A 26,447-nucleotide genomic window follows, 5' to 3' on the forward strand; every position below is an offset into this window, starting at 1 on the left:
CATGCCCCTGATTACGAATTCTCTTTTGAAATGAAATTTCCTACTCTGGTGTCCATGGATATTAGGCCACCTGAGACTGTTTGGTTGCATTTGTGCTTTTTTCTGGGTTTAGTAAATTCATTAATTTTGATAACCACTACTTTTGAACAACCTTCAAGAATAAATAACCCTGGGAGTTCCCCTGGTGGCCTAATGGTTAGGATTCTAGGCTTTCACTGCTGTGGCTTGGGTTCAGTCCCTGGGCTGGGAACCAAGATCCCGCAAGCCACACGGCACAGCCAAAAACAAACGAATAAACAGCCTGCCTTTTATTTAACGTTAAGACTTTGGAAACTGCCCTTAATTTCTCATCACTACTGAAATGTGTAATTTAAACTCTCAGCCAACATGTGAAACAAAACAAATCAAAGCTAGTCAGTGCTAGAAAAATAATCAAATCTCTTAGCATTTTTTGTTATGTAACGTACCTGCTTAGATGTCCATCTCCTCCCACCCACCAGACTGGACGCTCCATGAGAGAGGAACATTTATTATGTAAGTGGTTGGATGGACACTTTTCAATGTAGGGCTGTTTATAATTCACATGTGATGATGATCTTTGTCCTTAACTTTTAAAACAAAATTTAGGAGATGAAGGTTGTTTCAGATCTGGAAAGGTTAAAGTCTGATATAGCATAAAAATAAGAACAGTTTTGTTAAAATAAGCACTTTTAAGTAAAATGCGGTAGTTTTATTTGAATCATGAAAAAAATAGACTTCTGTTTCCCTTCAATTAGAAATCTTGAAAAGAGTATCCCATGAATTTTGACCTTTTATAGAAATGAGACTTTTTAATGTACATGCAAATAAAGGAGGATTTATCAAAAAAACTGATCACAATTCCATCATTTTGATAAAGGAATATAGTAATCACATGCAGTATTGTAGTACTAAAGGATCAGTAAGTAGTTTGGATATTGTTGATGTCAACCACGAAACGGAAGACTAGAACTAAGATGCTTTCATGTTTTCTCTTGGTGCTCTAATGTTTTCTCTTATGATAATAAAAAGCAACATTACACTATACAGAAAATTTTAAGCCTAGGAGGTGATACTAAACTTCAGCTTCTTCATCTGTGAGAAAAGAAATAAAAATGTTAAACCAGGGTGTTGGGATGATTCAGTTGGACTAACATAAATGTGTATAAACAGCTGACATGGGGCCTGTCACAAAGCAGGCACTCAGTGAATGGTGGGTGCTACAGGTAAGAAATATCATAGACAATATTTAGAATAAAGAAGAGTATTTATACTTGGAAATTGTAAAATTATATTATTTTACCTATAATTTATTTTAAATTGTTCTAATTGTCAGCAGTAGAAGTAGCTTTTTCAGGAAAGTATGTATCTTGGCATGGTTGTCTCAGATATTTTACAGTATATTACACCAGGTGATAAGTTCACATATATAGAAGTTCCATCATGGCTTAGTGAGAAAATGTGTATTAGTTATATAGTAGTGGCATTTCATTTAAATAGCATGATATGGTATCTGTATTTTTCCTATTAGTGATACTCAAATTATTTTCTTACGATGAAAGGTAAATATATGCTTGAGAGTTACTGAGATCTTGGACCTTAATTTCTGAAATGTGGCATTGATATTTTTAAACTAGAGAGGCCAATAAAATGTTCAACAGATCTCCCAAAATTCTGTTGTGGGCCTTGGTTATGAAGGAGGCAGTGGGGTGCTTTAAGGATGGTTTGGTTTAAAGAGTTTTCTGAATGATCAGACTTAAGTGTAGGTGTTAGTTTGGAAGTGATGACTATCTGTTTCTGGAATTGGGCTGAGGTAGCCCACACCACCAGATTTGTAGAGAACCACCTCCATCTTTGAGAGATTTTTATTGTTTTAGTAACCAACAATCTGAAAACATAAAAACTATTTGATGCACAATAATAACTCATTACTTGATTTTAAAGGAATCTGTGCTTAGTAATACCTCACACTCCCAAATAGCTAGCTAGAGCAGTGGTCATTTCATTAAAGTTAATGGTTTACAGTTGACCATTTAGAAGCGAAGGAATATTAAAGATGATAGCAATTCAGTACATTCTCTTTACTGTATAAGTGTATGTATTTATTACTTTTCCAAACTTATGTATAACATGTATCTCTAATACAATGTACAACATATTCTTATTTAAAATTTCATTGTAATGTGAAATTTGGGTTACTTTGGTGTTCCAAACAATAAAAAAATACACAAAAAAAATGTTTGTTTGTGTTACATATCTATTGTGTTACCAGCATATCCAAAATATCTTTTCAAGGAAGAAATTAAGCTAAGTCAGACTCATTCCTGTTGTGGAAAATTAAAGTCTCTTTTCTTGTCAGGTACATACATTCTGTAACTATTATTATACAGAGATTCTCCCCAGTTTTGTCACAGTGCTATGAATGATGGTAAACTTTATAATTAAGAATTGGGTATGTGTAAGATTGCTTCTTATATTTGTTACCAAAGATTTAAAGCACAAGTCACAGATCAGTAGCCTACAAGCTAAATTGCTAGACGGTAGTGATGTATTTTGTGCTTGATGTTTCACACTTCCTTGCCTGGCATTTGATGTCCCAAAATTTGAACACGTCAAGAATTCTGTAGACCAAATTGGTTTGTAAATTAAACAGGTATATTTGCTTTTATGCACTAGCTGTGACCTTAATACTGTCTTGAAGATGAACAATTTTATTGTCAAGTTCTGTAATTCCACTTGATTCTTGAACAGTGCTGGGATTAGGGGCTTCAACTCCCATGCAGTTGAAAATCCACTTTTAATTTTATAGTTGGCCCTCAGTAGCCGAGGTCCCACATCTGTAGATTCAACCAACTACATACCCTGTAGTACGTATTTACTGGGAAAGCAGTCATTGTATAAGTGGGTCTGTACAGTTCAAATCTGTGTTTTTCAAGGGTCAGCTTTACTTTAAAATCGATACTTTGAGTTGTGATTTCACTTAGTTTTAGAGTTTTCTCCTCAGAATTTTGATTTTTGTGTCATTTTTAATATTTTAAATTAGAACGTTAGAGCACCAATCTACTAGTGTGAGTAACATTTAAAGGAATCCTGAAGAAAACTCAGTTTTTTTAATGGTAATGTCTAATTTTTAAAACTTTTGCATTTTAATTTTTTTCTTATTGTAGACTTGGTTATGATGTTGGTTATATTAAATTATACCCTAGAGGGGTCTACCAAATGTTCCATTGTCATATAAAAGTGTTCTTTGAAAGCTTTAAAATACTTGAATTGGTACTCTAAATATTGCATTTTATTATTCCACTAGTGTTTTATACTTAGAAATGCTTCCAAAATATTCATCACAGTGCTTCTTTCAACTTTGTATAAAAAACATTGTTCAAGGAATGATTAATAGTGATCAGTCCACAACGAATACTTACTTTGGGTATGAATTTATACATGAATGTACTATATTTCCTCAGAAGGTGAAGCACTTCAAACAAAACCTTGGAAAAGTCTTGCACAAAAACATGAAAGGTGCTTATCACATTGTCTCCATCTCTGTCTGCACCTTCTAGGCTGCAGGACTCCAACCTTAAGAGTCTCTTTTTAATTTAAACCTGACAGCTTTTGGGGCCTAAGGAAGGTGGGAGGGACAGAAACTCTGGGCTCTAGATTGATTTTTGGTAGACAAGGATAATTCTATGAAGAATTGCAGGTAAGATTTTTTCCAGATAACACTTGAGAATTATGGATGGTCTCATTCAGTGATGGATTACCAGTATATCCCAGACTTTTTGACTCCAGTAGTACAACTCTTAACTCTTAAGTCACACCTGTTATGCTTTGCCTGTTACACTAAGATAGCAATTCAGATACAAACTGAAATTCTAAAAAACAACTATAAAAGATCTATAGGAAAACTGACCAAACCTTACTGTAGATTATTTTGCAAAAAAAAAAACCCCAAAAAAACAAAAAAGTCATTTTTAAGAGAGAATGGTTTCTGGTTTTTCATTTAAAATTAGGGTTTTCATGTCCTGTGCCATGCTAAAAATAGATATACATCTTAGTGTACTTACACTATATATTATTGAAATTCAAATTTCTTTTAAGTCTTTGCTACCATACCATTTTTTTGGTTTTTTGTTTGTTTGTTTTGGTGTAGTAATGTATAATGCAATCTAACGTGCCTTCTCTCTCATTCTTTGAAAACTAGTTCATTTTTTCATTCTCCCCAGCTCCCAACACAGTACCTGCTAGAAGAATCACCTGGGAGTCTCTTCAGAATAATTATGCCCTAATTGTTATTAATTGGTGAATCTAGGCAAAGGAGATATATGTTTGGATTGTACTGTTATTTCAATTTCCTGAAGGTCTGTAGTTTAAAAGAAGAAAAGACAGCTTTCAATGGTACAACAAACATATATCTGTATGCCTAGAGGCTCTCAGGGCAGTGATGGGAGAGATGAGAGTGGCTGGAATATCTTTCTCCTTGTGTGAACAGATTTCGAATTAGGTTCATGCACAGTGCCACAGTGGCATTCTTTTGGAATCAAAAAAGGTGGAACTGCGACTGGGAGCGGAAAAGGAGGTTGTGAAAGAACATTGCAGCTTTTCTCAAAATAAATTTCAGGTCTTCGTAGGTAAGGAAAGAGACCACCCTGGGGAGAGACCTGGACCTTGTAGCCACTGTTTTTACACCCTGAGAGGTATCTTGTCTATGAGTTTAGTTGTCAGTTTATGCCACCACTGTACATTCATATGTTGAACATGTTTACTCCCAATACCTGCTGTGGACCAGGCACCCTTCTGGGTACTAGAGATACCTGAATGACAAGAGAAGGCCTGTCTTCCTGGAGCTTACATTCTAGTGGGGACTTAGATAATAAGTAAACTAATAATTTCACATGAAGATATTCCTGTGAAGAGAGTAAAACAGAGAACGGGATTGGAGGAATGTTGTGTAAAGTGTACTGTTTTGAATAAAATGGCTGGAGAAGGCTTCTGAGGAGGTAATACAGAGAGAAGTAATAAGAGGAAAGAGTCGTGTAGATACAGAGGAAAAGCATCTTCTTTAGAGAAGACGGAAGGGGAGCTTGGGCTGAGAACACACTGCAGAGGGCTGTAGGGCGGGAACCAGGTGAGTGTGAGTGCAGCCGTGAGGAGCTCAGAGCTGGCTATCAAGGGTCAGTCAGGAGAGCAACAGGAAGTGTAGCTTTGAACACTGTTGTGACCTGATTTCCATTTTTCAAAGGATTGTATATGGCAATTCTGGAGAAAGCAAACTGCAAGAGTTGGTAAGAGTGGAATGAGGGGACTATTTTGGATGAGGATAGAGCCTTCAGAGTGGCTCTATTCCTTACATATGAGAGAAGAGCCAAGAATTACTATGTTGTTTTTTTTTTTTTTTTACCTGAGTATTTGGTAGTGTAATTGCCATTCCTGAAATGGGAAGACCTCAAAGAAGAGTGGGTTTAGGGCGAGGATGTCAAGTTAAATATGTTGGATGTCGTGACATTTAGGTGCTGCTGTCAGCTAAACAACTGGTAAAGATAAGTTCTGGTGTTGTCAGCAAATACAAATGATATTTACAGCCACCAGTCGTGAAATGACCTAGGGAGGGGATGTAGTGCGAGGGATCAGCCCAGGAATACTGCAGCATTTAGCAGATGAAAATACAGTACAGAGAACTAAAGAGTTTGTATATATCAATCATTTAAGCCTTACAGTTCTTTGAAGTCAACACAGTTATCCCCATTTTGTAGATGGGGCATCAGAGGCATAAACAGATGAAGTAACATGCCCAAGGTCACAGCTCCATGTGGCAGTGCCTAGAATTCAAGTACCCTCATGCCAACTCCTTTGCTTTTACCCACTGTCCTGTACTGTCCCACCCTCAAAGGCACAGCCAGGGAGCTGGGAAACAGGAGAGGGAGGTACTCTGGAAGCAGAGTGAAGGAAGGTCCCCGGGAGGAGGGAGACAGCAACTGTCAGAGGCCGTTGGTCAGAGGAGCGCTGAGACTTGCCACTGGATTTAGCAAAGGGAAAGCTCCTGGGTGGCTTCGGGAAATGTGGTTTCATTGGAGTGATGGGTTCAAAAGCCTGTATAAGTATATGTATGGGAGAGAATGAGAGATGAGGTGATGGATACAGTGATTCTGGACATCTTACTCTGAGGAGATGTGCTATATGGGGGAACATTAAAATGGGGATGAGAGCCGAAGGGAGATCCACAGTGAGGGAGGTTTTTTTGTTTTTATTTCTAAAAGATGCACAAAACTCCAGCATGTTATTACTGGAAAACCTGGAGAGGGGAAATTTTTGGTGCAACCAAGAAGAGATATTTGCTAGGTTGATATTCTTACATAGATGAGAGGGGGGTATATAGATTTGGGGTTTGAGTATGGGACTTCATTTAGCCTTTGGAACACATGTTCCAAACACATGTTCACAGACGGAAGGAGCAATGCAGATACAGGTGCAGGTAAAGGGTAGGTTTGGTGGTAGGTGGGTGGGTGAGAAAGTTTTTCTAAATGCTTTTTTTTTTTTTTAATGCTGTACCAACTAGGATAAATAAAACATTTCCATTTAATGTTACTTGGTAATGGAAAGAAATGAAGTACTTATACCTGCTATAACATGGATGGGCCTTGAAAAGATATGCTGAGTGAAAGAATACAGTCACAAAGGGTCACGTATTGTATGATTCCACTTACATGAAATGTCCAGAATAGCCAAGTCCATAGAGGAAATGGAATGTATGGTTGCCTGGAGGTTGGGGGGAAATGGGGAATAGTGGTTAGTGAATACAGGGTTTCTTTTTGAGATGACAAAAATTGATCTAAAGTTTGTTTTGATGGTTGCCCAACTCTGAACATATTTAAAAAACATAGAACTACACCCTTTACCTGGGTGAATTGTAGGCTATGTGAATTTTACTTCGCAGAAGCTGTATAAAACCAACCAGGTAAGAGCAGACAATTAATGAAAAACAGGAACATGTGAAACAGATACCTAGAAACATAAGAATGTGAATTGACTCGGGAAATTCAAATTGCTGGCCAGGATTAAGGGAGCATTTGTGGTTGTAGTTACAAAAAAAAATGAGGCCAGTCGGCATGTTGGGGGTGGTGCCCAGCCATATTCAGGTGCAGATTAGGTAGAAGAGTTGCGTTTACAACCAGTGTTGAGGTTTTTCCAAGCAGCGTGGTGAGGGAGAACCATGGACTCCCAAGACAGGTAAGGAGGAAAGGAAAGACATGATGGGCATGAGGGACATGATCCTAGTGGGATTGATGGTGGTTTTGGGTACTTGAAAATAAATGAGAATTCGGAAGTAACAAAGTTGCTTCTGATGAAAAGCCCAGGACTTCCCAGAGGCCTTGGCTGTGATAGAATGAAAAACAAGATGATTGGTGGAGAAGAGGCAGAAGAACCATCCTTTCTGCTGACTGGCCTTTTCAGCTGTTCCCTCTGCCCTTCCTCTCCTCGCTCTCCTCCCTTTCCTTCATGTAGCAAATCCTTGCTTTTAAAAAAAAAAATCCAACTTAAATTTACATTGTCTGTGAAAGAGTACAACTAACACATTCAGCTGGTCTCTGCCACAGTAAATAAGTCAAGCCTTATTCTGAGATTTCAAGGTCCACACTGGTCTCCCACATATCAACCTTCCCCTCCCACACCACCCCTTTAAGGCTTTTAACATACTTGTTTCTTACTTCCCATGATTACCAACATCTTTGCTATAGAAAGCAGTGGCATCTCTCCTTTAACCTTGATACTTGCTTTTTAGTTGTGGGACAGTTGAGGGCTTTTTGACTCATAGGAAATAGCCTTGGCTATTTAAACTCCAATGAGTTTCTTCCCTAGTGGCTTGGACAGTAAAGAATCCACCTGCAATGCAGGAGATCTGAGTTCGATCCCTGGGTCAGGAAGACCCCCTGGAGGAGGGTATGGCAACCCACTCCAGTATTCTTGCCTGGAGAATTCCATGGACTGGGGAGCCTAGAGGGCTACAATTCATGGGATTGCAAAGAGTCCGACATGACTGAAATGACTTAGCACAAACACACGAGTTTTCTTCTACTCCTTGAATTTAAATAATTTGTCTGCCTTAAAATCTTGCTGTGTTAGAAAATTTGGAGTTTTCTATCTACTGTGGTGTTTCCCCAGTTCTGTTTCCCCTTTTTTGTTTCATCCATATTCTGGATAAGTTAACACCATGATTCTTAATCTTTTGAGCTCTATACATTTAATCAGTCTCTTGAGCACATTTCCATCAGCTGTAGCCCAGGCCTCTCCAGCCTTCAGTGTTACCATGTGAAGTTTGTCATCTGTCTCCAAAAATTGCTTCTGTTACTAAATTTCTGCATTGCACAGATGCCTCCATCCTCTCATTCAAAGCAGAGAGCTGTGTTCTTCCAGCTCTTAGATTCTGCCAGTCCTGCTATTGAAAAGCTTCAATGTTCCTCCTTCTCTAGCACCTCTTTCAGTTGTCTCTTCCCTCCTCCCCCTTCTTGCTTTCCTGAAAGAGGGATCTTTCACAAATGAACATAGGACTATCCCTGCTAAAAATCCCTGTGTGATTTCCCACCATTCTAGATCAGCCCAAGTTCCTTATCACGGGTGGAAGAGCTGGATTGCCCTGGCCTACCTGTTCAGCTTCATTCACTTCATCTTTTTTGTTTCTAATTTTTAATAGTGATTTATATTTGTACAGATTCTAGCTGCTTCAATAATAAACCTCACCTTCTCTCCTTGATTTTCATTCAAAAGACATTCTGCTGCAGTAACAGCACACTTTACTGCTTCAGCTTGCTAATAGGCCTTTTCAGAATCGGCCATCCTCTTGATCGTAATATCCTTCCTCATGTTGGCCTGAATGTTTTTCCCTTCTGTTGACACCTAATTCAGACATCTCATGGAACTCCTGCTCATTTTCACACACACCGACTTTTATCAGTTGCACTTTTGTCAGCATACTAGTGTGTGCCGCCATCTATAGCAATTAACATTTGTCGGAAAGTTCCCCTGGAGAATGAAATGGCAACCCACTCCAGTTTTCTTGCCTGAGAAATCCCATGGACAGAGGAGCCTGGCGGGCAGCAGTCCACAGGGTCGTGGAAGAGTTGAGACACAACTTAGCCACTAAAGAACAACATCCCCAGCACAGTAAGTGTGTTAACAATGTAAAAAAGCTTGGATGTTCAACATACATATGGGTGAATTTTTTTTTCTTTAAGTTTGTAACTCTGGAGAACTTGTCAGTGGTATATTGCACATCAGACTTTGAAGTAAAATGAATAATTGCTTTGACTGTCCTTTAGACCTGAGTAACTCACTACATATTCCACTGGTATGTATATAATGTTAGCTTTCCTAATAAAAATGAAATTGAGCTGTTATCCCTACCAAGGACTTAATACTACCTGATATACTTTTTTAATTAAATGTAACTTTAATTAAAAACAGTACTTTTTTGTTCACTGCAAAACAACAACAGATGAGCAAAAAAATCTAATTCTACCACTTGTGTATTTTGAAGGCCAACATTTATACTGTCAGGGGAGTCTGTACTTTGTTGGCCCATAAAGGGTTAAAGGGAAATCAGCTTATTTATGAAAGAGGAAAATTATTTGAGTGTATAATACTTTAAGTAAATCCCAAATACCAATATCCACATATGTTTGATAGATAAATTAGGCAGTGGTTTTTTTCTTTATAAAAATATGCTTTGGGGAATTCCATGGTGGTCCAGTTGTTAGGACTCTGTGCATTCACTGCCATGGGCTCTGGTTCAGTACCTTGTTGGGGAACGAAGATCCCAAAAGCCTCATGTCGTGGCTAAAGATTAAAAATAAATTTTAAAAAAATGTGTAGGAGGTTTCATTATATGGGACTTCCCTCGTGGTCCGGCGGCTAAGACTTCACTCTCCCAATGTGGTTCAGTCCCTGGTCAGTGTACTAGATCCCACATGCCACAACTGAAGATCCCGTTTGACAGAATAAACATTAAAACATATATATGCGTGTACTGTTAACCCTGTTAAGTCGATCTGTATATACCCTCAGATGCATGTTAGAACTTAGAAAAGCATTCCTAGAGATGGGTTGATATTTTACAAAGAATCATTGCCCATTTGATCTCTGTACAAAGATTGAGGTTGGCCTTTGGCAGCTGTCAAATTGGTAGTTGAGGAAGCCATCGGTATTCCCATTGTCCTGCAAAGGTCTGTTTCCTCTTAAAGATTTATCTGAACTTAATTCTTTTGTTATAAGATGCTTTTAACCCCTTCCTTGTCTCTCTAGTGTAATTTAAAACTTGCTATTGGCCCTTGAGCTTATAGTTAGGTACTAGAATGTGCCACACCAAGTCTTTTAACAGAATAAACATTTATCATTTTTATCCTTGAGTAAAAGCTGGTGGGAAAGGAAAATTTTATCTAGGTGCTTCTGTATATGATAAACTATTGAAAGAGGCTGTACATGGGTACATACATTTTACGTTCCTTGTTTTGAGTTAAAGTCCACAAGTGTTGGTACTGTATGATTTCTTTAAAAAGTAGGAGCAAGGAAATACCTTAGATGCTGGGTTGTCTCAGTATATGGTACAGTCTCAGTAAATGTACAGTAAATGACATCAAGAAAGTTTGCCGTGAATTTCATATCATTCTGAGGTAGAGTATAAGTTCTGTATTATGCTCATTGTCTGGGATTTTCTGAAGAGTGTGAAGAGTCTAGGAAGGGCTGAGGTCTTTGCCTCATTCATCCAGTTCATCATTGGTGGCTTTTCATTATGGTAATTAACATTTTCTTAGGCCTAATATATGGAAGCTTAATTTCTTTCAGTTACCAAACTGCTTGACTCTAAACTGTGGTGGATATTGGGAGATCAGGAGAGGCTAATAAGATCTTAATGATCAGAAATACAAAACATAGTGTTTTTGCAAAGTGAAATACTTGGTGTTAGGATATTTACCATCTGTCAAAATAGATGTGTAGAATAATAATTTCAGCACTCAACGATGTGCCAGGCTCTGAGCTCATGCTTACGTGTTTTATCCCACTTAATCGCAACCAAAAGCAGGTATTATTATCCCTATTTCTGAGGCATGTGTCCAGGGTCACTCCTTTGTGAGGTTTTTCACCAAATGTTTCTCTTTAAGCATTTAAAAGAAGGTACTCTAAGTAAAGCGATAGGAGTTATGACTGATACACATACATTTTCAGTCCACTCTGTTTAGTTCCTAAGTCTGAGAGAGTAGTATTGGACCATATGTTCTGAGGAGCAAAAACTGAAGTAGAAATTCTTGTCTTCCATATTAGTAATAATTGTGTACACAGAAAATCTATTGTTAGGATTTAGTAGGACTTCCTTAAATGTTTGCTAAAGTGAGTCAGAGGAAGTGATTGAAACTAAAAATAACATGATGTTGGGATCGGGGAAGGATGAAAAAGTGTTGGGTTTGCTATCAGGTTGTTTTTCGGTGAGTGTTGAACAAGCCTTTCTCTCACCATTGCCACTCTATAAGTCATAACCTACCACTTGCCAAAGACATCTCTGCAGTACGTGAGTAGATGGCACCTTCTGATAATATCTGAACATTTTCATTTTTAGAGTAACTCTTGTTGTAATGTTAATATTTGCAGAGAAATATTGGTGATACTACCTGTTACTTAGTTAAGTTGTGAAACGAATCCTCCTCTTCTGTATCATACATGCTGGGTTGAATTTGACTGTTACACTGAAGCATAAGCAGAATGCCTGCTCTAAATAGGAAGTAAGACCAGTAAGTCACTGTCGCTTTCAGGAGCACTTGCTTCTATCAGTCTTGCCGTCTTTGGGAAAATGAATAGAAGGTGAATGGCTGAGCACCCAACATAGTTCAGCAGTCGTTTTGGCATAGCAGTTTACATGTTATGCTGTGCTTTAAGAAGAGACTTGTGAAAACAAACTCTGCATTCTTGTATTGATCTTTATTTTACAAGCATTAGTGTTTTCGATCCATGGGTTGGGAAGATCCCCTGGAGTAGGAAAATGGCAACCCACTCCAGTTGACAAAGAGTCTGCCTGCAGTGCAAGACCAGGGTTCAGTTCCAGGGTCTGGAAGATACCCTGGAGAAGGATATGGCAACCCACTCCGGTATTGACTGGAAAATCCCATGGACAGAGGAGCCTAGTGGGCTTTACAGTTCACAGAGTCACAAGAATTGGATACACCTTACTGACTAAACCACCACCAGTATTCTCGCCTGAAAAATTCTAAGAGGAGCCTGGCAGGCTCTAGTCCATGGGGTCACACAGAGTCGGACACGACTGAGCAGCTGATCATGTGACTGCACGTCAACTGTGTAAAGCGTTTTAATGTCAGACTCAAAGAAACCTCCCTCTTCACTGGATTTTCTGGGTCATTGACCCCATTTTTTTCCTAGTAGAAAGTCAAATTAGACTTAGAATAAAAAATTTTCTTCTAAGAGTACACCTGAAATAAGTTTCAGTTGGCTCAGCTAGTTCATTTATCTCATTAGGACATAGCACGTTGTGTTTCCCAAGTATTTTGATTGGTAAGACAGCTGCTAATCAAGGCCGTGCAGAAGGACATTTTGATATGCTTTTCCCAAAATGTGATACGTTACAGTTTCCTTGTGTGACATAGTTTGACCTCTACTTGTATTGGGTAGGTGTGTGTACATAACTGTATAATGTATCTTTAGGACTGCTTGCCATGGATTGTTGCTGGGACTTCACATTGAGTTTCTCCTGGGTAGACTGGCAGACAGTATGACTTTGGAAGATTGTGAATTTCATTTTGCTCCAAGCACCACAGGAAACAGTTGAAAATAGAATATGTGGTCTTCTGTGTTGCTTTATTTACAGTCTCATTTTTATTGCCTCGTCAGGTACCCAAGGAGTTGCGCCAGGTCCCGTCATTGGGCTCCAGGCCCCATCCACCGGTCTCCTCGGTGCCCGGCCTGGCCTGATCCCACTCCAGCGCCCACCAGGAATGCCGCCACCTCACTTACAGCGGTTTCCCTTGATGCCACCTCGGCCCATGCCTCCACACATGATGCACCGAGGTCCACCACCAGGCCCGGGGGGCTTCGGAATGCCTCCGCCTCATGGAATGAAAGGCCCCTTCCCACCCCACGGCCCCTTCGTCAGGCCTGGCGGGATGCCGGGGCTCGGGGGCCCGGGGCCAGGCCCAGGGGGCCCCGAGGACCGCGACGGGAGACAGCCGCCACCGCCACAGCCGCAGCAGCAACAGCCGCCGCCACAGCAGCCGCCGCCGGCCCAGCAGCCGCCACCGGCCCAGCAGCAGCCACAGCCGTTCAGAAACGACAGCAGGCAGCAGCAGTTCAATTCAGGTAGAGACCAAGAAAGGTTTGGAAGAAGATCCTTTGGAAATAGGGTGGAGAATGACCGGGAACGGTACGGGAACCGTACCGATGACCGAGAGAGGAGAGAGTGGGGAAGGAGGAGCCCCGACCGGGACAGGCACCGAGACCTGGAGGACAGGGACAGACGCGCTAGCGGGCATCGAGACAGAGAGAGGGATTCCAGGGATAGAGAGTCCCGTAGAGAGAAGGAAGAGAGCCGGGGCAAGGAGAAGCCCGAGGGGGCAGACAGGGCGGGCACTAACAAGACCGTGGAGCCTCCCACTAGCCAAGCGGGAAACGTAGACACTGCTTCAGAACTTCCCAAGGGGGAGCCTGGGCCTGCAGTTGCAAAGCCTTCCGAAGAGTTACCTGCTGAGGCTACCTCATCCGTCGACCCCGAGAAGGACCCCAGCTCAGCAGCAGAGGCTCCTCGTTGAGAGAGACTGGGATCTGTCAGATATGACGGCGACGCAGGAGGGTAGGGCTTGGGGTGTACAGATGCTGTATTATACCTGCTCCCGCTATGTCACAGCCCCGCAGTAGTTGGTGGGAGTTGTAAGCAATTTGATTGCTTCCCTTCTATTTAAAAATAGCCACAAAATAACAAAAAAAAAATACTGAAAATATGAATAAATATTACCCTTTTGCTGTAACTTTTTAAAAGTTTTGACTTTAAAAAGTTTACAAATCGTAATTAGAAGTGCTATTTTTTTTTTTAATTTAAGACAAGGTAACGGTGAAAGCTCCTCAAAAAACAATAGGGATGTTTTTAATAAACTCTATTTTCGTAACAAACTTTAATGTGTGCTATTCTTCCTACACTGCATTAAGGTGGAAAAGTTCATCAAAGTTTGAGCAGTTAATGCTGTATTAGTCTAAATTAGACTTGTTGATTTGATGGAAACAGACATCTTTATGTATTTTCAAACACTTCATCTGTAATATTTTTGATTTTTAGCATTTCAGTCATAAGGCAAAGGTTAGTGATTTTAATGTTAACTGAAAAGCTTGTGAGTTTGGGGATTCAATCAAGGTGTTCTCCCCCTCCCCACCGGCTTTGTGGTAAATGTTGCCCTAAATAATTGGTAAAAAAAATTCTTTGCTAAGGGAACATTGGACCCCAACATTGCCCATTGTACTGTAAATTATTGCCTGGGTATTACTTTTTTAGAAGGCTGGTTGTTTTTCTTACCATCCCGTCAAATTTTTCAAAAGGGTGAAAGAAAAGCGAGGTTAGTGTCTGCAGCTTTAAAAGCTTTTTGCCTAGTCTAAGAACTTACATGCAGCCCCCACCGTTTCTATGAGCCTTGCCTGTGCCTCTTTTCCCCTGCTGAGCAGAGGTAACCTGAGCTTTTTACCCTTAGAAGTACTCTATCCCTTAAAAAATAGGGCTAACTAGGAAAGACAGTTGTGAGTTATCCAAGAGCTGTTACATGAAGACATTCGAAAGGAAATCAAACCTGGACCTGAAGTAGTACAGAGAGGCGGTTACATAAAGCTGCTGAGCTAGTGCCAAGGAAGAGACCAGCTGTTAACACAGCCCGAGTATTTATGGCCTTGAAGCTGTTTTCTCCTTCAGTTATGTGTCTAAACCGCCCTAGTTTGTGTGAACAGGTTCTTTACCCTCCTCCCCAGGCAAAGCTGCTTGATGTGGTTTTGAGTTTTGTGCAGCAAGATCCTTAATGGGGGGGGGGCGGGGGAGTGTACCTAGGGCAATATACTGGTGTCCCACCTTAGGAAAAGAAGAGAAAATCCCGTTTCACATACGTAGACTTGAGTTGTAAGCTTACCCTGTTGTATGTTGGCCCACTTGAGTTTAAAAGTCCTAGCTGAAACTGCTTCTGGAAATACATGTCTGATTAGTGCTCAGGTTTCAAGGAAACAGTCCAGTATTGAAAGTACTAAGGTCACCCTATTTGCTCATGACAAAACCCCGTAAGTATTAAGTGGTAGTAATTACACGTGAAGCTTTAAAGGACACAAGCAAGTCCACTTATGTAACACACTGTACCTTATGAAATGTTAGTGTTGGTTTTTAAATTCCCTACCTGATGGTCATCTTAACTGTTAATTTGTGAGCATACTGTTATAACCTACTTAAAACTTTGAATACAAGTCATTTTTCTAAATTAGCTTTTCCTCTCCAAGTGATCTTCACTTGCTTAAGTCCAACCAAAACAGTTGCTTATTTCTGGCTTCTCTGTCAAATATCCTACAATTTTCAATTAATAAACTATAACCCACAGTCAAACCTGCGTTAAGATCAACACTTCATTTTAAAGCATTCTCTTATAGGCATAGGTATTTAGAGAACAGACTTGAATTACTAATTGGGTGTAGAAATTCTTGTATTTAAATAGGCAGAACCCACAACACTAAGTCATTTCTTTGCTTCCACCTTACACTGGGTATAATGTATTTCTTTAAAGGGCATATCTGAAAGCAGGTTGTGCCAAATGCTACCGTTATTAAAAATAAAACTAAGTGGTCATGGGTCTATAAAAATGGAATATGTGCCATTTTGACAGGTAGGTAAATCTTACTCTTTGCTAAGGCTATAACTTACCATTTACAATTTCAGTAAGTTATCAAAGGGCTCTTAAATTGTTAACAGCTACTTTTTAAAATAAAGTTACCACCTTAACTTCCCTAAAGCTAACAAAGAATGGCCTATTTGTCTTGAGATTAAAGTTCAGCTTAGTCTTAGCTAAATTTACCAGTTGCTAAAATTTTAACATTTTAATAATCTCATTTAAAAAGTTTCAAAAAAAAGTTCTATAAGATAGTTAATACCCGTCAACATATTACTGAATCTCTTCCATTCATGCTGTATGTATGAATATCAACTTAATTGAGAATTTCAATTTAAATACTTCAAAGGAGGCTCAAAATACAGTGCCACAGAGTGTGTTTATTGCAGGCTTGAGAGAATTGAAGAAATTCACATTAATATACATGTGATTAAGTCTGGCAAAATACAGAGCTCAATGAACACACATTTTAATTGCGTATGAGTTTTATAAAATTATACAAATCTTTCAAGTGATCATAAGTCAGTTCTCATTACAGGTACTTAAAGCAATTTAAAAAAAGTCACACAAATTACACTTTTTAAGTTTACAGTGTTAAATGCTTATTGAGTTAAATTTCTACAGCTAGCAAGATAACAGATGAGTTACTAGGACTCAGACCATGTCCCAGGGAATGTTTACTGGGCAATTCCAATTACACCACAGGCCAAACGATTTCCAGCGTTTCCAGTCTTTGTACTTTCTTCATTTCCACCTCTGCCCAAGTCATCTGGTTTTTCATGGACCTTGATGATGCAGACACAACTAGGTTAGCAGTACTATCTCAAAAAAATACTAAAAACCCATAGAATTAGGTTACAAAAGCATCCACATGCTAAAGCTACCATGAGAAATTTTAGTAATATCAGAGTAGACGTTCTTTCATAGTACAAACCGGTTTGGGGGGAAAGGTGAACCAAAAAAAATAAGCTTATAAAAACTGCCTGATTATCTACAGACCCATAAATGAGATAATCCTAAAAATATCTTGAATACTCAAATCAGAATACTGGAGTGAGTTGCCATGCCCTCCAGAGGATCTTCCAGACCCAGGAATCAAACCCGGGTCTCCTGCATTGCAGGGAGATTCTTTACCAACTGAGCTATGTAGGAGGCCCCTAAAAATATCTTGAATATTCAAGCAGTAGCCTTTTAAATTTTGCTCATAAAACATTAAGCCACCACTTGGTGGCTCAGATGGTAAAGAATCTGCCTGCATTGCAGGACACCTGAGTTCTATCCCTGGGTTGGGAAGATCCCCTGGAGGAGGGCATGGCAATCCACTCCAGTATTCTTGCCTGGAGAATCCCATGGACAGAGCCTGGTGGGCCACAAGTCCAATGGTGGCACAGAGTCAGACACGACTGAGTGATTAAGCATAGCACATCAAACATTGATAAGTGACTTTTCTGCTTCATAACTACAGAAGGAAATTCTAAGGATAAAAGGGTGAACTGATAAGAAGTGTCTACTGAAAGTTAACTGTCCTCTGAAAGTGAAAGTGAGTCGCTCAGTCGTGTCCGACTCTTTGTGACCCCATGGACTAATGGAGCCAGGCTCCTCCATCCATGGGATTCAAGGGAGCCTTCAGGAGGCATTCCGTAGGAACCAGAATGCAGTGCTACGTAACCTGGGGCAAGAGCCTCCCACACGTTAAACAAGTGACAACCACCTGCAGACATGAATGAATATTGGTACTGAGGTGCACCCCAGATTTTAGATTTCAAATACTCTGGTCAACTGCAAGGGGGAAACCCAGTAGGGACAGAAAGCCTGGCCATTTAAAAACCAAATAAAAAAAATAAATAAAAACCAAATAAAGACAACTTCTGTTTCCATAGCACAGATCTAATTAACATGATCAAAGGTAATCTGCTATATTACTGCATCTTAGCAAGACTGGTCTTAACCGACCTTGATCATTAATTCACCTTCACTGTAATTGTCCAACAAAATAACTGCTTTTCCTAATCTGAACAGAAAGTACAATATATATGGAAGCTTAGAAGCCAGGATTAACAATCATGAAGTCGTGAAAAAATACATGATCATGTGTCAGAAGAAACTTCATGCATATCCGTATTTTAAGAAAACTTACCACCATCGTGCGGCCAATGATGGAATGTTCTCCTGACAGTGAGATCAGAGAATCTACAATATCCACTTTGGCAACACCGTTTTTGTCAGCCGTCACGTTGCCCAGGTCTCCAACATGCCTAACATTGAAAAAGCAGAGGGATTAGGACTGATTTCTAGCGGACTTTAGTTCATAAGCTAAATTAAAAATCGGCAAGTCAGATATATAAGGGTGGCTTGAGAGATTTATACAGTCTATATCGAACAGAATCCACTTTTCCATACTGACAAAACTTTGAAAACATACAAATTTAAAAACAAGTAACAAGATGTTCTAGACACACAGCTCTTCAAGCAAGGCTTCAAGTCTATAAAGCAATGCTCTGGAAAGACTTGTGGTGCACCCCTAACTTCAGAGGTAAAGTAAACTTAGAGGGTAAACTCTAAGTTACTGAGTTATGCCTATTAATACTTGGCATGGCTAAGAGAACTATGCCCCTAGGCCTTTGATATAAACATAAATTAATTCTTGTCCTTAAAACTTAATATTTTCCTGAAAAGCTTTCAGAAAACGAACACATACAAATAGAGTCTCACTGAATTTTCAACGTGAAATTTTTTTCTACAAAGCTCCCAGTGTTTCACAATGATGTTTTATTTTGCTAGTAGTTGACACTACTGTTATTCATGACATTTCCTGTATTAGTTCCCTTTGACACTTGTGTTAGTTCTATATTCAATAAACGCTACAAAACCAAATCGTTTGCAGTGTCCCCATTTGTCAATTCCTTGGCCCAGGGAGTAAAGCCATTTGTGGAACAACAAATTCAAGAGCAGAGGTGCAATTATCTTAGCATACAATCTGCAAGTAGTAAACCATACTGACCACCCCCGCCCAAAGCCAGAGCCATTATTTCAAAAAAGAATTAAGGTCACTCACCTCTCTTCATCTTTTGGCCCACCGTGTTTTTTGGACAGAGGATTAAAGTGAGGACCTGCACTGGTACAGCCTGTTTACCAAAGAAAAAAATAAAGTAGCTAAATTATGAATCAAAATTCCAAAATAAATTCTAAAAATAGACTGGTCATTGCTAAAAGCCTCAACTGGAGAAAAATACTGACACAATGTGACTCTGGGCTAATAACAACAGCAACAAAGGGCAGGGCGTCGAGACAAGTCCTAACTCCTGTGTGACCGCGGGAAAGGTCCCACCCTTCTCTGGGCCCTGGTTTCTTCCGCCCCATAGAACGAGGCGGCCAAGACTTGAGCTTCAGCGGTCCTTCTACTAAAATCCCATGACGATGCTCCTACTTCCTCAGACGACAGGATACCTCAACTACCAAAAACCTATCTCCCCAGCAACACACCGCCAGACAGCTGCTGCCTGGGTCTTGGTGCCTGTGGAACATAAAGCAACACCTTAATCCGAGGGCTGCTGCCCTGCACGACGCTGCGGCCTTCAGGCTGTACTCTGTAACAACGGCACTCCTGAGCACCGGGGACGGGCATCCACCCAGAACACAACCACGGAGGCGGCGCTTTCGGGACACGGTTCTTCACTCCATGGCTGTCAGGTGGGATGGGGGATGGATCAAGACTGTGAACAGGCTTCATCCATCCCCACCCCCCGGCCCTCCTCACTCAGGGAGAGACCGGCAGGTTTCAGGAAGTGGCAGAGTAAGCCAGAGCCAAGGAGCACTCTCCTCCCACAGCAGAGGCAGGAGCTTTTCCTTAGCTGCGCCAGCTCGCAGCTGCTGGACACGCGACCTCTAGTTGAGGCAAGCAGGATCCTCAGGCTGCGGACGTGGATTCTGGGTTGCGGCCTGCACGTGGGCTGTCCTTTCCCCGACCAGGCATCCAACCCCGGCCCCCTGCATCGAGAACTTGGGGGAGTCTTACCCACTGGACCACCTCTTAGTCCCAGGAATTTTTATCATTGTTGAACTGGATCACATCTAACCCTTAAATCACTATTTATAGGAACCAAATTATAGGACGTTAAAAACATGTTCCAGCTCCAGCAAAATGAATTAAGTTCTCATCACAGAAAGTCAAAACACTAAGTTTACTCAAATACAGCAACTTAACCCATAAATTTTGTTAACTTGCTTCTGATCCCAAATTGAGAAAATCAAACCCAATCCAGAGCACCAACAGTTCACAGCTATCATCAGTTTATCTCTTACTCCCCGCCCAACCCCGTCCCAACTAAGGCTCTTGTGTTGGAGCTACGGAGCTGTTCTTCCAGGGTAATAATAAATGTACCCCCGCCTGTCACACCCACCCTCAACCCTCAGCTCACAAGGCCAAAGTCAGAAAGTAGCAGTGTTGTTTTCTATTGTTAAAAACACCTGAGACTCTTACATAATCAACCCATAAGATAAAAATAAAAATATCAATTCCCTCTTCCACTCCACGAGTCGGTCACTTTTATCCCTGAGGCTGACTTGAGTAGTCCTATTGACTTTTTAAAAAATTGTTGGCGAGTTTTTAATGTGTGGGGGTGGCTTCCTGGATGGCCTAGCAGAAAGATAATCCACCTGCAATGCAGGAGACACAGAAGACACAGGTTCGATCCCTGGGTCAGGAAGATTCCCTGGAGAAGGAAATGGCAACCACTCTAGTATTCTTACCTGAAAAATCCCACAGACAGAGGAGCCTGGAGGGCTACTCGACAATGGGTCACAAAGTCGGACACGACTGAGCACACACTACTGGGTTTATCTTACCAGGTGAATGACTGTGAATCCCTAGTCACCAGCACAACACCCACCTTGCGTATTGTCTCCAAACTGATGGACGTGGAATCCATGATCACCTTCAGTCAATCCTGTGATGGATCCAGTTACGACGACTGTATGTCCCTTTAGTCAAAGAAAAGTGTGAGAAGTTTGAGAAGGCAATGCTTCTGAGCAAAGAAAACGACTGATTTAACCTTTACCACTCACAGGTAAAGTGAAAAGATGATCAACTAAGGAGTTGAAAAACTTGTGTCCAAGGTTTTTGGCTAGAAAGGCCCACCACCTTCTAGCAGTGAACCTCCAGGTAGCTGCTTAACCATTCATGTGTAATATGAGGAAGTTCTTGCTTATTATGTAAATACTTCAAATAAGTTGTGCGTGTGTCTGGCTAAGTGTATGTGCACGTATCAAACGTGAACCCAACTGTTTGCACGTCATAGACTTTTCAGCATCTTCCTTTCTTCATGCAGACACTCGGCTGTGTTATCAAACACACAGATTTGTCTTAAAAACAAACAGAAGGTTCCCTGGAAATACTCAACTTGCTACCCCATGGTCCCGCTTCTCCAGTCCCCAGGAGAGGGACATTTATCAGTTTCCCACATGGATGTTTTTGATTTATAGCCAGAAAACATCCTCCTCACTGCCACTGAGAAGCTGATCCTAGTCTAACCAGAAGTACTGCTTTCTCCAGGCTTTTCAGGCACTGAAACCTAGATAACCTTTCCACTCCCGAGATCAAAAAGGGACGATAAAACACCAAAGCAAGTGAAGAAAAAAACACATACACTGCAATCCTGGCAAAGGTGATGGGTAATGGTACTGCACGCTACATAGACAAATCAAAGAAGTTACTTCCACAGCTACAAAGAGATCTTAGGAACTAAAATAAAACATAACTCAGCAACCACACCATATAGGAATACGAGACGGTGTTTTTTTTTTTTTTTTAAAAAGCCAGGGCCGACAGTGACAAGAGGTGTTAGGCCTTAAAGATCTGATTTTCCACTGGCTAGGTATCACTGCTCCTGGGAAATAGCGTGGCGACTGCTGCCTCTAGTATTTCTTTTTGAGGACAGATACACTGCAATTCCCCTAAGTAAAGAAAAACTGTTTATAATAGCCAGGACATGGAAGCAACCTAGATGCCCATCAGCAGATGAATGGATAAGGAAGCTGTGGTACATATACACCATGGAATATTACTCAGCCATTAAAAAGAATTCATTTGAACCAGTTCTAATGAGATGGATGAAACTGGAGCCCATTATACAGAGTGAAGTAAGCCAGAAAGATAAAGAACATTACAGCATACTAACACATATATATGGAATTTAGAAAGATGGTAACGACAACCCTATATGCAAAACAGAAAAAGAGACACAGAAGTACAGAACAGACTTTTGAACTCTGTGGGAGAAGGTGAGGGTGGGATGTTTCGAAAGAACAACATGTGTATTATCTATGGTGAAACAGGTCACCAGCCCAGGTGGGATGCATGAGACAGGTGCTCGGGCCTGGTGCACTGGGAAGACCCAGAGGAATCGGGTGGAGAGGGAGGTGGGAGGGGGTACCGGGATGGGGAATACGTGTAAATCTATGGCTGATTCATATCAATGTATGACAAAACCCACAGAAAAAATAAATAAAGGGGAAAAAAAAGAAAAACCCAAAATTTAATGGAAAATTCTGGAAAAAGCCAAATGTGAACGTTATCCCCCCCAAACACGTCATGTTATCAAGAGCACACAGAGACAAACACGGCAGGTTCTTCCAAGCCTCCACTTAACTGGTAATGCAGAGAACAGGAGAGGTTCAGGGTGGGCTGCCCGGGACAGCCTGCAGGGATCGGGCTATCATCCCAAATAAGTGAAACAGGTCAGGGAAGCAGGAGGAAGGGAAACGGCCCGCAGTGTCACTCTAGGCTAACAAGGCTCAGCAGGAGTCTTCTCCAGATGATTTTCAAGACAAGCTAGGACTTTGGACTTAAGAGGTGAAATTTTCCAATTTTTGAAAACCGGAAACTAATCCAAAAATCTTAAACACTGAATAAGCCAAGAAATACCGTTGATAGTTTGACAGTTTAATACATCTGCATACCCAAGGGTCTTTTATCAGGTGCAGAGAGCACCAGTAAAATGGAGGTTCAGAATCTCACATAGGACACTTTGCATATCCTCTCCTGTTTCCATAAACCACTGTAAATCTCACTGGTACCTCAAATATTCCCTCAAGATTAACAAGGCAACACATTTTTCCACCCACTGGCAACCTAAGATCTGGGACAGTCTTTTCACAAACACACTCCTCACATCTGTGCTTCACAGTATTATCACTGAGTGTTTCTGTACACTTTATTTTACATGATTTGTGCAGAGGTTTGTCCGATACCCTCCCGGTAATAGGCCTACCGATTAAAAAAAAATTTCAAAGTCACGTCACTGAAAATCTGTTTACAGGAATGCTCCAAGCACAGAAATGACAATTCCACGCAAAGGAAATAGTCTCCGCCTCCTCTCCCGGGACTCCCAGACCTCACCCACTGCCCTCGATCAGCAGGAAGTCTCAATCTTCCATGCACTGTTAAGAACCACTTTGGAGGCTTTAAAAACAGCAAATCTCAGACTGCACCGCACCTGATGTAACTGATCCGGAGTTGAGCCCTGCAATCTCTATTTTAAAAAGCTCAGCCAGGGACTCTGGGACTTCCCTGACGGCTCAGCAGGTAAAGAATCTGCCTGCAATGCAGGAGAGCTGGGTTCGATCCCTGGACTGGGAAGATCCCCTGCAGGAGGAAACGTCAACCCACTCCGGTTCCTCTGGCCTGGAGAATCCCAAGGACAGAGGATCCTAGCGGGTTACAGTCCATGGGGTCGCATAGAGTCGGACACGACTGAAGCGACTTAGCACGCTCGCGGTGAGTCTGCCCTGCACCCAGGATTAATATCGCTCTCTAGAAAACCCCCCAAACAAGGGAGTCTGTTAGATGTCTTTTTTTTTTTTTTTTGGAGTTCTGATCAGGTCCGTCTTCTCTGCCCTCATAGAGCCTGACCATGACCTAGAGCACGATGTGTCAGCAAACTTTTCTGTAAAGGGTCACTGTTGCACACTCGTGTTTTCCTTTAAACACAAACATTAAAACAGAACAAAACAAAACAGAAAGACCTGAACCGATAAAACCACTCAGCTCGAGGGCTGTACAAACACCAACCCCGGCACAGACCGTGCGCGTGGTTTGCAGACCCCTGAGCTGGAACGCTGAGCGTTATCCCCAAGGGATAACGGACGCCACCAGAGTCCTGAGGGCCCGGCCGCACCTCGCCACCCCCGGGACCTCAAGGACGGGCCAGGCCTCGGGACTGCGCAACTCAAGAATCCGCAGGATGTCAGGACCCAGACACTGACCCCGCTGAGAAGGGGGGGGTGGCCACACGGCCTCCTCAAGGCAGGGCAGGTCTCCGTCGGGGCCTGCGGACGCCTCAGGTGCGCCGCGGCAGCCGGTTCTCCTCCTCCCTCGCTTTCTCTCCGCCCTCCCGGGCCCGCGGTTGTCGGCCTCCCCGCCCCCCCCCCCCCACACACACAAAGGGGCCGGCCGGGTGTTCCCTTCCAGCACCCCCGCCCAGGCCTCGCCACGCACCGCCACCAGGCTCGCCCGGTGACTCAGCACTTTGCGGCCGGCGGCGCGCGGGGGGCGGCCCGGGGGTGGGGGTGGACCGCGGACCCGCCGAACCGCGCGCCGGGGGAGGGAGGCGTGGCGAGGGCGGCCCGAGGGCCGGCAGGGCCGGCCTCCCGCTCCAGGGCACAGGCTGGCGCGCTCGGCCTCGCCGCTGGTCTTCCCCCTCGCCCCCGCCAGCCCTTGCCTTTGCCTCGAAGCGGATGGTGCCTTGCACCGGGCCGTCGCCCTTCAGCACGCAGACGGCCTTCGTCGCCATGACTCGGGGAAAAGGAGTTCCGGCCCGGACCGCTAAGGAAGCCACACCAAGCAGAAAACGAAACGCCGCAGCTTACACGCCGACGCAAAACCGAGGAGAGCGCGCCGCCGCACCTTTATATGGCCGGACAGCCGCGCCCCGCCCACCCTGGCCCTCAACCAATCGCCGCCCGCGCTCTCAGCGAGCTCCCCCCCGGGGGTCCTGGGGGCCCCGGTCGGACCGGGGGGAGGGGCCAAGGGGCAGCGTAGGGAGCCCGTCATTCGAGCGCCGCCAGCCCCCTCCGCCCTGAGGCTGTGTGAAAACGCGCAGTAAAACCTGAATCCGTGGGGAAAAAAAAACTACAACCCAGCCTTTCTCCTCGAAAGGGTGTGATCTGCGGTTTGCAGTACACGAAAGTGGGACAGGAGGTATATACGTGGCACGCCTTGACGATCTGAAGCCCCTTTGTCCACAGATGTTAATGAGTGATAACTGACTGTGGTCCTGACGCTGTCGCCTTTGTGTTTCACAAGTTGAAACTCCCATGCTGCGAGCTTTTGATAGTTTCCTTTTTTTTTCAATTGCGTTGTGGATTTCTGAGGGTCTGTAAAGACGGTGGATCTCAGTCTCGGGTCTCACCTTTTCTTCTCTGCAATTGTCTTCGTCCTAAACACATAAGAGTACGTGTTTGGTTGTCAGAATTACGTCTTTTCGAATATTTCCTGTGTGGCAAGGCCACGAACCTGAAAATACAAAAAACCAAAAGTCAACTGATTGATTTCTACATTCCTCTGTGTTTTGTCTGCTGCCGCAACAGTCAAGGAGAGGGGGAGAATGGGCGAATGATAGCTCCATACCCCAGGGTATTTCTTAACCTTCAAGGAAGACGTTTCATGAAACTAGCTAACAGCACAAACCACTTCTGTGGGTTTTTATTTAAAAATATAAACATGTTTACTTGTGTGCTTAGAAATCTCTAGAAAGATGTACAGGAGACTGTGGGTGGGTACCTTTGGGAAATGCAAATTTAACTTTTACTAATGTTCGCTCAAAATATTTTTTTACAATGATTATGCATTTGCTTCTCTCCTGGCTCAGATGGTAAAAAATCTGCCTGCAATGCAGGAGACCTGGGTTCACTCCCTGGGTGAGAAGGATCCCCTGGAGAAGGGAAGGTCTACCCACTCCAGTATTCTTGTCTGGAGAATTCCATGGAGAGAGGAGCCTGGCCAACTGCAGTCCAGTGGGGTCTGCAAAGAGTCCAGACAGGACTGAGCAACTAACACTTTCACTTTTACACTTTTCACTGTGCATTTGTCTGCAACAGTTTGGCTCAGAAGGAGAATCCCCACTACCACCACCATCTGGCCCCACCCCTACAAACATGCTTTTCTTGGCAAAATGGTTTGATAACCACGGGTTGCCAGGGGGCATCAAGAGAAGAATCTTCCTCTTCCCTCCTCAGCGGGCTGCCTGAGTAACAAAGATGAGTGAACTGTTTTCAGAGATGAGGTTAATTTAATCTGGAAGCACGCTTTGGACTCATTTAGAAGGCTTGTTAAACTGCAGATTGCTGTGTTTCTGACCCAGTGGGTCTGCTGTGGGAACCTGGAATTTACCTTCCTCCCTTGTTCCCAGGGAGCTCTGATGTTGGCACTTTGAGAAATTCTGACCTGCAGGTGTTTTCCATGCCCAGTGAAGTAGGCAAGTTGAGGGCAAGAGCTGGACCTACTTGACTCAAAAGAGGAGATGGGGAAAGTATCCTGAA

The 26,447-nt window shown here is 42.4% G+C and overlaps 2 protein-coding genes across 5 annotated transcripts in view; one reads left to right on the forward strand and one right to left on the reverse strand.

The window, feature by feature from the left end:
• The window catches only part of SCAF4 (SR-related CTD associated factor 4), a 60,404-nt gene extending 46,229 nt beyond the window's left edge, over positions 1–14,175 (forward strand). For all 4 annotated transcript variants that reach the window (XM_043448620.1, XM_043448622.1, XM_043448621.1 and 1 more), the window contains one exon: positions 12,904–14,175. In XM_043448620.1, coding sequence (XP_043304555.1) covers positions 12,904–13,817 — 914 coding nt within the window. In that variant the 3' untranslated portion in view covers positions 13,818–14,175. The remainder of the gene's footprint in view (positions 1–12,903) is intronic.
• Positions 14,176–16,271: 2,096 nt separating this feature from the next.
• Positions 16,272–24,799, reverse strand: SOD1 (superoxide dismutase 1). Its single transcript, XM_043448624.1, has 5 exons — positions 24,629–24,799; positions 20,801–20,891; positions 18,967–19,036; positions 18,049–18,166; positions 16,272–16,696 (listed from the first exon to the last, which is right to left on the reverse strand). Exons 1-5 carry the CDS (start codon positions 24,698–24,700, stop codon positions 16,589–16,591), a joined length of 459 nt encoding a protein of 152 aa, XP_043304559.1. The 5' UTR covers positions 24,701–24,799; the 3' UTR covers positions 16,272–16,588.
• Positions 24,800–26,447: the final 1,648 nt, after the last annotated feature.

The sequence above is a fragment of the Cervus canadensis genome, chromosome 27, assembly GCF_019320065.1.
Source record: "Cervus canadensis isolate Bull #8, Minnesota chromosome 27, ASM1932006v1, whole genome shotgun sequence".
NCBI lineage: Eukaryota > Metazoa > Chordata > Mammalia > Artiodactyla > Cervidae > Cervus > Cervus canadensis.